This window comes from Euprymna scolopes, chromosome 11 (genome assembly GCF_053919585.1).
Source record: "Euprymna scolopes isolate OS-2025 chromosome 11, ASM5391958v1, whole genome shotgun sequence".
Lineage (NCBI taxonomy): Eukaryota > Metazoa > Mollusca > Cephalopoda > Sepiida > Sepiolidae > Euprymna > Euprymna scolopes.
Genome location: NC_136492.1, coordinates 83,799,985 through 83,812,484, shown reverse-complemented (window position 1 = coordinate 83,812,484; position 12,500 = coordinate 83,799,985). Strand labels below are relative to the sequence as shown.

General features: G+C 33.6%; 1 protein-coding gene across 1 annotated transcript in view; it reads left to right on the top strand.

Moving 5' to 3' along the window:
* The first annotated feature begins 3,045 nt into the window (after window positions 1-3,045).
* Window positions 3,046-12,500, top strand: part of LOC145287952 (uncharacterized) — an 881,042-nt gene continuing 871,587 nt past the window's right edge. Inside the window, exon 1 of the mRNA XM_080135905.1 lies at window positions 3,046-3,617. Within this exon, the coding sequence (XP_079992031.1) occupies window positions 3,450-3,617 (168 nt within the window). The 5' untranslated portion in view covers window positions 3,046-3,449. The remainder of the gene's footprint in view (window positions 3,618-12,500) is intronic.

The window sequence follows — 12,500 nt, the reverse complement described above, 5'->3', positions numbered from 1 at the left end:
AGAGAGAGAGTAAGAACAATTTTCAACCTATATATTCAACAAATATTTGATCTACAGATTAGAAAATTTGTATATAGGGTATTCAGACATATGGAAATATATCTAGCATAATCTATCTATTATATCTCTAAAATTGAGAATGTGTGTGTGAGAGAGAGAGAGAACAATTTTCAACCTATATACTCAACAAATTTTTTTATCTACAGATTTGAAAATTTGTATATAGGGTATTCAGACATATGGAAATATATCTAGAGTAATCTATCTATTATATCTATAAAAGTGAGAATGCGTGTGTGTGTGAGAGAGAGCGACACAGAACAATTCTCAACCTGTATATTCAACAAATTTTTTATGTACAGATCTGAAATATCACATTTGTATAGAAGTAGAAATCTTGATACCTACTCTGATACCTAATAAAAGAAAGGACACTCTTTAGGGCGGATTTTGATTATAACAAGTCACTAATTAGAAATTATAATAAACATTCTAATAATTTAAGAATTTTACCAAAATAAAATTGCATGGTAATCACCCAATTTCTGCCACAAAATTTTGATTGGCAGAACTCATAAACATAAAATATATATTTTCTAATTTCATCTTTTTTTTTTCTTTTTACATAATCTGGTTTGATGTTTTCCCAAATATTCAAATCACTATATTTTGCTGCTTAATATCAAATACAGCAACTGAGTTATTTTTATGCATCAAACAATTACATTTTCTCATTCATCCAAACTAATCACTGAACATCAATTTCATATTTTCTTCACTAAAATATTACTGTGCTTGATGTCATCAAGTGGAGCGGATCATTTTTTTTTCATTTGTTCACACATTTTTCCAATTTATATATATTTTAAAGATTCTTAGCCTATGTCATTGCATACCAATCTGTTTATTAAAAGTTAAGGTTCACTGTAAACACATGTTACACCAAAATAAAAACGCTTCAGATAATGTCTTGATATTCAATTCAGTTTCTCACATGACATCTTATGAAGTTAGTAGAAATGTTACAGACTTTTGAATCTCAAACACTTTCAATACTGTGCACTGATATTTTCTTTTTTGCAATATAAGCACATTCATGATTTTTTTTACAAACGTTAAAAACTTTCACATTGTGTAGCAATATACTGAAACAATTATAAAAATATTTGTTTTTATTTTGAATGATGCAGGGCATCTGAAGAGAGATTTTTCTAACAAAATGAAAGTATAATTTTTAGCAATAGGTATCTAGGAAAAGGCCACTACATATGTTATAAGTTCCAAATTTCCACAACCTGGCAAATACTGGTACATGCTAGCAAATTTAGATTTGCAATTACAAAATATGATTCTAATTTTTTCCTTTGCTCTTTATTCTAACACTACACTAAGTTTACTGTGTTATTTCGCTACAGTTGATATTGTGTAGAACAATAAGAAAATCATAGTGAACAATGCATTCAACAAAATTTCACACACATTTCTAGATACCTATATCTAATAAGTTCAAAAGAAAGGACACACTTAGGGAGGTATTTTGGTGGTCAAGTCACTAAAAAGAGATTAGCTGGTTTCCCGGCATAGCCCAGGATATAATAAAGATTGACTGAAATACATGTTCTAGCTGGTTTCTAGGCGTTGCCAGGGATGTAATATAGACACATTATGTTGTATATTACCTGTTCTCTTCTCCCTAAGGTAAAACAATTTCATATACATGCTGTAAATTACCTATGCTAGGGATAAAACATGAACAATATCAGTCCTAGGGTAGATAAAACAAATAATACATAGAGATGAAAGATTCCTCTCCCCTAAGAATCAAACATATGTTCAATATCTGCTTTTGTTTTTTCATTGTTTATACGGTCCCGAGCAACGCCGGGTAGCCCTGCTAGTACTTTCATAAATCAGAGTCCATTTTCTGTAGGCTGTTTTTGAAACAACGGGTACTTTTGCTAGTATAAATATATATATATATATATATATATATATATATATATAGAGAGAGAGAGAGAGAGAGAGAGAGAGAGATAAACATTTCGATCTTGACTTGAGGCCGTTGCCTGTCTCACCGCGCTGATGAGCTGTGAAACAACGAAATATTACTGTACGTGGATCACACACACACACAAACACACACACACACACACACACACACACACACACACATATATATATATATATATTTATACTAGCAAAAGTACCCTAGCAAGTACCCTAGCACTATATATATATATATATATATATATATATATATATATATATATATATATATATATGTGTGTGTATATATATATATATGTGTGTGTGTTGTGGGGTGGGGGGTTAAGGGTTGGCAAGAGGCTGCATAAGATTAGGTGTTTTCATGTGTGTGGGGTCTGTGTAAGTGTGTCTGAGTGTATGCATTTTTTTAGCAATATGACTCCACATGTATAACTTTTGGCTTGTGCATCTGCGTGAACGAGCATCCAAGTATCATTGTCCGTATGCACCCATGACAGAGTGTGTGAATTCAGTTATGCTAATATTGTTAGACCGGTTCGAAGCTTTATTTGCATAATACGGTTATTTCTCTCAATTTGATTATTTTTTCGTTCTTTTATGTTTTTATAATTTTCATTTGTGTGCACTTGTTTCGTACTAGTGCAAATTAAATTCAAAATCAATTTTTTATTCCAGGAATATCCACCTCCTACAAAAATTGGCTTTTGATACCCTCCTATAATATCTCTGTCGGCAATTACCTGTACTCCTCCTTTTGTGTACAAAACAGGAGCTATACTTTGATCTTAGCTCGAATGCTGGCAAGATGCACACTGTTACAACACATATATCTTTCCGAGTAGATTGTTTTGCTACGTTTTCAATGATTTTTTTATTCATCCGATCATCAAAACTGCCCGGTTCCAGCGAACATCCTCGGTTTGTAATTCCCCTGCTTCTTTCCTTAACACTCTCCGTATAATAGAGCTTCCTTCCCCCTAAACGCCGCCTCACTGCCTTTGCTTGACTCAATGCCTATTTGCCAGTCGCAGTCGCATGCTTGCCACTGACTAAATCAGCACTCAGTTATAGTCTCTCATAGTCAATACGACCTTTCTCTTTTGCTTTCTTCTTTCTATCAAACTTTCTCACGTTGTCTGTGAGTTAGGTTCCAACGGAATAACACAACGCTGGCGTATTTACCATTTTTATACTTAAAACTGAAGAATGGAGAATTAATTTTTAAAAAATCAAAGGATTACAGTGTGCTAACGCATTGGAATTATTTATTATCGACTCATATCTGTTAATTATTTCAATATATTTTCTATATGTATAAATATATACTTATATCGATCTTACTCGAAAAAATTAACAACAAAGAATATACTTATTGAAGAAGAGAGATAATATATATTTATATATTATAATAGTGTCAGTAAACAAAAAATAAATAACGCACGATGCCTGACTCGTGCCTCTATCGTGATTTTTTCCTGATTGTTATATTTTTCGGTTTTGTTAATTCAAAAACAAATGAAAACCGGAATTGTTCTTACTATGGAGATGTACTTGTATGGAAGCGGCAGCCCGATGTGGACCCTATTACCATTAAATGGACATACGGCGAGGTAGGGATGATCATAATTTCTAAAAGAATTAGGGAAAAAGAACACGTGTTTTTTTAAGACTTAACCGATGTACACACACGTATTTATCAATGCATATCCGCATAAACACTAAAGCACACACATAAAATTACCCACATATATATATATATATATATATATATATATATATATATACATGTTTATGTGCATATATATATATATATATGCGCGTGTGTGTGCGTGCATGTATGCATGTGTGTGTATATGTATAGAGGGAGAGATAGATAATCGGATATTAAATGCTTAGTACGTGGCTAATGATGGTAGACAGGAATTGCCAGGGCACCGATTTTTTTTAAATCTAATATTCAGACACACACACACACATGTATGTATATATATATATATATATATATATATATATATATATATATATATATATATATATGTATATATATATATATATATATATATATATATATATATATGTAGTAATTTCTGAAAAAGGTTTCATTTCAGATCGAACTATATGTGATCTAAGTATATGTTCGTGTTCTCCTTTCTACGGTATGTTTTTATTGATTATCTATAAGACTTTCATATACTATGCATTTCATGGATAAAATAATATTTCCTCGTTAAAATATGAAAGGTTTAGACATGCATACACAAACAAATAATAACGCGGGTGTATATATATACTTATTTTATCTGTGTGTGAGAGAGATTTAGAGAGAGATAGAGAGAGAGCTTTATGTGCGTGTGTGTGCGTATTCCCGGTTTGTCTTCATCCAACAGACACTTATGTAAACAAAGCTGAACTGCCGAATGTTGTGCACGGATCTCATGTTAAAAGATATTAAATTGTACGCTAATTTTCTCGCAAGTGTGTGTTACATTTTGACAGCTTACCAACAACTAATAAATATGAACAACATATTTATATGCATTTACTGATTTACGTTCATTAACCTGTGTACAACTTGGCAGATGAATTGACTTATTTTGGCTAACGCATTTTTTCTGGTGTACGGTAAGGTTGATTAAACTTGCCTATACCGTATTATGGCTAGAAGATTATTTATGTGTAATAGATTAAATATATATACAAATTTTGCCTTTTTAACTAGCGTATATAAAATAACATTCTGTAAATAACTTTTTGTTGAAATATTTTTCTTATAAGATAGTCCAATCTCTTGACGTTATATTAATTTAATATAAAGAGAAAACGTATCATGTCAATAATATACAATGTATATATATATATATATATATATATATATATATATATATATATATGTATGTATGTATGTATGCATTCTGTGAATGTATTTTATGTGTGAGAGAGAGAGAGTAAAAGAAAAAAGAGCACCTGTGTGCGTATGCTTAAAACATTTTTAGAAAAGTAATATTAAATATTTCATAAAGTATTCAATTTTCTGTAACTATCTTATATATATATATATATGTATATATATATACAAATATCATACATGCGCTGTCTTTCCCTCTCCATTTAGCTCTAACAGACGTGTATATATACATATATATATATATATATATATATATATATATATATATATATATATTCGTATGCCAATATATGCGAGTAAAATTCCAGATCCACTTAGATAGATACTGTCAAACATCAATGTTCCGTTTCTAGTATTTCTATTTTTTTGTATTTGAGTAGAATAAGAATCGTATATTGCATATAATTTTATTGTTAATAATTGCATGGTGCTTTATAGTAGTTTAATTGATTATTTTTTAATCGATTGTTTCAATTGTTTCATGGTTTATTAATGCACGTAATGTTTCTGGATTCAGGTACATTTTCTGTTGACTAAATCAAAGAATATAGAAAATGCTGTGGCACTGCCTTTTATTTTAATAATTATAGTTATTTTCTTAGTTTCGACTTCCAAATTCATCATCAAAACAATGATTAATACTTCGTATTTACACATATTTTGCGTGTAATATGATCAAAGTTAGGGGGATATATATCCATTTATATATATATATATATATGTATATATATATATGTGTATGTGTGTGTGTAAGTGTGTTTGTTTGAGTGTGTGTGTGTATGCGTAAGCTTGCGTGCGTGTGTGTCAAAGTAGCCTATTTAAAAGTGAGAAAGTTTGAATTAAAATAAATAATTGAAAAGTATATTTTGTATATGTTTTATTACAAAAATAATTCTTGCATTTAAAATTGAAATACTATTCCAGACATTTGCTTCAACCCTGCGTCTCGGGCGAGTATGACCTTATCTAGAAGTTCGATTTTTAAAACTCTATGCAATAAATAAAGTAGTATTTACGTAATAACGCATCGATTATTTTCAAGCAATGTGTCTATTGTGTTTGGTTTATTAACTTACATATGGGATTTTACACCCTCAACTTTGAATCGAATGGAGTTCAATTACAATTAAATAATCAATTTAATAGGTAATTAAAAATGTATATAATCAGAAATACTCTGTCTATATATATATATATATATATATATATATATATATATATATATATATATATATATATATGGAGGGGGTGATTTCCTGTGCTTCATATTTTTTCTACATAATCCCGAATGTCAGGAATTTAATTAGGGATCTCTGTTCTACGGCCTGCTCATAGGAACGGTTGCTTTAACATATTTCTCACCGTCAATATCTGAAACAGAGATGACATTTCCCGGTCATGAATGACCGAGTTCAGTCATAAGCAAAATGCAATTTTCAATGGATGCCTTGTCCATTCGCTGTAAAAAAAAAATGATGTTATTTTTGGAACCTATTTTCTTTACACAGACACACACATACACACACACAGACACAAAGACACATACACACGCGCGCGCACGCACGCTCGAGCGCGTAAATGTGTGCGTATGTTTTTGTTGTTGTTTGTGTGTATGTGTTTAATGCGTGTGTAGTAACATGTGACGACATTTGAATTGGCTATACTGAGGCGTACCACGGATATACACATGTTTAATAGATGGATATTAAAATTTTACCGGTAATGCAGAAATATTTTACCGGAAATATATAATATTCTTGCTTGGTTACTCAAGTGAATAGACTATACTTAGTCTTTAAGTTTCATTTATTTTGTTGTTGTTTTCGTGTGTTTTTGCAGTTGCTTGCGTGTGTGCGTACGTGTATAATGCGTGTGTAATACATGTGCCGATATTTTACTTGGCTATGCTGAAGCGCACCTTACCACGAATATACACATGGCAAATAATTGGGTATTTGAATTTCGCAGTTGAGATATTAAATATTCTTAGTGTTTTTTTTTTATTTTGCTCATGTGAATCGGGTATACCTGGTGTTCTCTAGTCAATGGTTCAAGTTTCATTTATTTTATAATTGTATTGCGTTTGTAGTTGCGTGTGTGTGTGTGTGCGTGTGTGTACAATGCATGTGCAATACATGTGATGAGATTATACTTGGGTAAACTGAGGCGTACTTTACAACGAATATATACATGGTAAATAAATGGATATTAAAATTTCACCAGTTATGCAATAAGTGATATATAATATAATATAGTTAGCGGTTTACGTTCATTTATTTGATTTAATTATTATACCATCATAAGAGACTGTAGGATTTGTGTATGCATGTTAATCGTCACAATAAAGACGAAATATTCATGAATCGTTCGGGGTGCGATTAAATAAAATAGTCGGTAAAATGTCACAATCATCAACCGTTGAATAAGAAAAAAAACTTATAATAAGTTGTTTACAAATGGTCACACGACATTCCTATGGTATATATATATATATATATATGCATATATATATATATATATATATATATATATATATATATATATACGTATATGAGAGAGAGAGAGAGAGAGAGAGAGATTAGATTAAAAACAAAGGTCTTGCGGAACTTTGAATTTTGACTCTAAATGATGTTTTCCAAATAAGTGCTCATTGGAAAACCTTTATTATATACATCATTTTTAATAAAGTTTTTCGCTCTCTCTAATCGTACAAATTACGAATTTCTTTTACAGACGTTGAATACAAGATGGACAAAAATCAAATTCGTACACTTTTCTTATTTCAGTTCAAGCTAGGCCGAAACGCTGCTGAAAATGCTCGCGATATCAATGAAGCGTTTGATCCCGGAACTATTAATAAATGCACAGCACAAGGGTCGTTTCAGAAACTTTTTGGCGGCGACGAGATTCTTAAAGATGATAAACGTAATGATGAGACACGTCGATTAATTAAGATAATATGCTTCTAAATTATGACGATTTTTAACCACTTAGAAGCGACTAAAAAGGAAAAATAATGTGATGAATGGGTTCCTCACGAATTGTAAAACAAGCAAACGAATCGACGTTATGAAGTCTCATGTTTTCTTGTCTCACGAAACAAGAAGGGCTCATTTCTCGACCGGGGCGTAATTTGCGATGAAAAGTGAGTTTTACAACAACCGGCGACGGTCAGCTAAATGGTTAGACGCTGCCGTAGTTCAACGAAACTTACCAAAAGAAGGTCAAACTGACGGCTCGGTGGTCGCGATCGGACTCTTCCATTACGGTTTGACTGCTGACGAAACTATTACGGCGTAGAAGTACTGTCAACAGATGGATTAAATCCATTAGAAACTTGGACAACAACATCCAGGATAACTGAAGAGAAAAGGCCCAATTCTCCTTCGCCACAATGTCTAAGTGCAAGTAGCTAAACCGACCCTGCAAAGGTGAACGACTTAGGCTATGAAACTCTGCCTCATTTGCGATACTCTCCAGACATTCCACCTACCGATTTCCACTTTTTCGAGCAACTTGTTAACTTTCTGCGTGAAAGGTGCTTAAAAAAATAAAACATATCAAAAACGCCTTTAGCGACGTCATCGCCACCAGAACGCAATATTTTCTTAGGTTACTGACATGAATACATGTGTTTTTCGATATCAAAGTGTGTTGATTCTAATGTTGCTTATTTCGATCAATATTTTTTTTATTTGATCTGTGATATGTCCAATATGCCCATTTGAATTTAAAAAGTTTACAACCGCAGAATTATGTTGTAAACCTGGTATGAGTGTATATATATATATATATATATATATATATATATATATATATATATATATATACTTAATATGAGCATGCACACACAAACATATATATATGTATATACATATATATATATATATATATATATATATATATATATATACATATACTTAAGTAAATCGTTCCCTTTATTTAAACGTTCTTCTTTTTTACTATTACATTTATTTTTCATTTTGTCTAAAGTTTTTAGTTTGCATATCTCCCTAGTATGGCAATATGAAGTGCTGATTGAAAAAAAACAGTTTTTCAAATTATTTCTGTTCTCAATTGTGACTTGATATCCGCCTCCCCGAAAGCAAGTCTGTTTTATCCCACAGCACATTGCCAGTGAAACTTAAAGTGCTGCTCTAACTTTCGAAATATTTTCTTAATCGTAAGTGAAGTGTTTGTAGCGATAGGTTTATTCACATTATATTAAACGTTCTGCATGTTAATACAGTAGTTAAAACGTATGTAGGAAGAAATTGCAAAAGCCGGCAGAACGTGGGGAGAAACTATTCTCATTGAAATCTCTCTTTTGAATCTAAGGAGCTCAATAAATGGCCTTCGGGCCGGGATCAAAGTGTAGTATCTGTTCCGGCAGATACTGCGCTATGACTAGCTATGACTAGCAAAGACCAGATGTGGGGGCAACCCCACATGCCTGACCTTTAACCAGCTCCCATTTCCCACCTCTCGGGAGCTGGTCCCCTTTTCCTTTCCCCCTCCCTTCACTCCTCACATTAAAAATTGGCCTTGTGCCTAATTTGCTCGGTGGGGGAGCAAATAAATACCATCTGTTCCGGCAGATGCTGCACTTAAGATAATTTGTACCAGTCAATGGAGGGGAAACCCTCTATACTGGGACAATTATTATTTTTGGTAACCAGAGTGCCCCCTTTTTGGGGAGCTGGTTTTTACCTCACATTAAAAACGGCCTTGTGCCTAATTTGCTCAGTGGGGGAGCAAATAAACACCATCTGTTCCGGCAGATACGACTGGCCGGAGGGCCGGGCGACAAGATCAAAGTGTAGTATCTGTTCCGGCAGATGCTGCACTTAAGATAATTTGTACCAGTCAATGGAGGGGAAACCCTCTATACTGGGACAATTATTATTTTTGGTAACCAGAGTGACCCCTTTTAGGGGAGCTGGTTTTTACCTCACATTAAAAACGGCCTTGTGCCTAATTTGCTCAGTGGGGGAGCAAATAAATACCATCTGTTCCGACAGATGCTGCAAGCTATGACTAGCTATGACTAGCAAAGACCAGATGTGGGGGCAACCCCACATGCCTGACCATTAACCAGCTCCCATTTCCCATCTCTTGGGAGCTGGTCCCCTTTTTCCCTTCCCCCTCCCTTCACTCCTCACATTAAAAATCGGCCTTGTGCCTAATTTGCTCGGTGGGGGAGCAAATAAATACCATCTGTTCCGGCAGATACTGCACTTAAGATAGTTTGTACCAGTCAATGGAGGGGAAGCCCTCTATACTGGGACAATTATTATTTTTGGTAACCAGAGTGACCCCTTTTAGGGGAGCTGGTTTTTACCTCACATTAAAAACGGCCTTGTGCCTAATTTGCTCAGTGGGGGAGCAAATAAATACCATCTGTTCCGGCAGATACTGCACTTAAGATGGTTTGTACCAGTCAATGGAGGGGAAACCCTCTATACTGGGACAATTATTATTTTTGGTAACCAGAGTGCCCCCTTTTTGCCTACTTTAAGGGGAGCTGGTTTTTACCTCACATTAAAAACGGCCTTGTGCCTAATTTGCTCAGTGGGGGAGCAAATAAACACCATCTGTTCCGGCAGATACTGCAAGCAAAGACCAGATGTGGGGGCAACCCCACATGCCTGACCTTTAACCAGCTCCCATTTCCCACCTCTCGGGAGCTGGTCCCCTTTTTCCCTTCCCCCTCCCTTCACTCCTCACATTAAAAATCGGCCTTGTGCCTAATTTGCTCGGTGGGGGAGCAAATAAATACCATCTGTTCCGGCAGATACTGCACTTAAGATAATTTGTACCAGTCAATGGAGGGGAAACCCTCTATACTGGGACAATTATTATTTTTGGTAACCAGAGTGACCCCTTTTAGGGGAGCTGGTTTTTACCTCACATTAAAAACGGCCTTGTGCCTAATTTGCTCAGTGGGGGAGCAAATAAATACCATCTCTTCCGGCAGATACTACACTTAAGATAATTTGTACCAGTCAATGAAGGGGAAACCCTCTATACTGGGACAATTATTATTTTTGGTAACCAGAGTGACCCCTTTTTGCCTACTTTTAGGGGAGCTGGTTTTTACCTCACATTAAAAACGGCCTTGTGCCTAATTTGCTCAGTGGGGGAGCAAATAAATACCATCTAAGGAGCTCAATAATGAAGAGATGCAGTTCTGCTGCTCACAAGGTAAAACGGGGATAGTGGCGTCGAAAAGAGCACCAGGACTGCAGTTACATTTTTGTATTAATAAACATTCATATTATCCTTTAAATTCAATTAAATTGCATTGCTTATTATATCATTCTTACAATCAGTACACGTCTCCCTTGTAGCGGAAATGCAGTATAATATATTTTGTTCACTTTTAAAGAAACGAGTCTTCCACACATTAGCCTTGCTTTGGACAGTATACCTTGTACCATTTTTCTTGACACTAAAATATGCCCAGGGGGTTAATACATAGTATTATAGTAGTTTGATAACATCTCTTCTTAATATGCAAAATATGCAACCGGTCGGATACAAATTATTACGACTAAAGTTAAGTAGTAGTAAAAGATTCCAATTATTTACTACAAATAAAACTCTAAATGAAAATAATAATTACTTAAAACTTTTAGCCAGCCCTTATAGGCTAAAGAAAAACAATCTACACTCAGCATTTAAATGAAGAGTTAAGTTCTCTATACATTCCAAGAATCGACTTAATACTTCCAGAGTTCGACAACACGCACTGAAAAATCTTGAAAGTTACATCAATTGAAGAGTTGTAAGAATCACATAAAAGATATCAATTCCGATGAATCTAATGCAAATTTCGAATCTTTCACAAAAACACACAAGTTTAGACACTCTGTTTCAATGTAGTTATAGATTTTAACACGACGTTCATGTTTACACTTTATAATGATAATGGAGTTTGGCAAATAAGTGGACAGGACATTACACTAAAGGCACCCACAATGACAAATACTTCTCCACCACCCCAACCACCACCAACACCACCACTACCACCACTACCAGACAGCATGCACTATTTTTTGACGGGGTTCTAAAAACCAAAAAAAAAACTAGATATTTGTTCAAGCTTCTACATATTGGTTATATAAACAATCTTATCTTGAAGGAAAGCAAATGAAAATTACAATATTTTCATGCTTGGTATTATATAAGAAAGAAGATAATATAAAAAATAAACACAAACAACCCATATTAAGTCTAGAAGATATGTTAAAGAGGTTAAAGCCTAGTTCACCAACATTTAAAGGGTTTCGGCCTTTATTCTTGTTCTAAAATTAATTTACCATCCAAACCTGCTTATTTAAGTACTATAGTATATGCTGTTAACATATAGCCATTATTGTTTGCAACATATATAATACAACAATATGGCAATACATTGAGTTGATTTTCTGTGTGCGTATTTTCACATGCGTATTTATGAATTCATAAATGTAGTTTATGCTGGTCCAGAGAAGTACTGTGGACTGGTTGCTTTGGATTAGTAAAACTCTGAACTAAAACAGTGGTCATCATTCAATGTGTATGCTATATTTAATGTATAAAATCT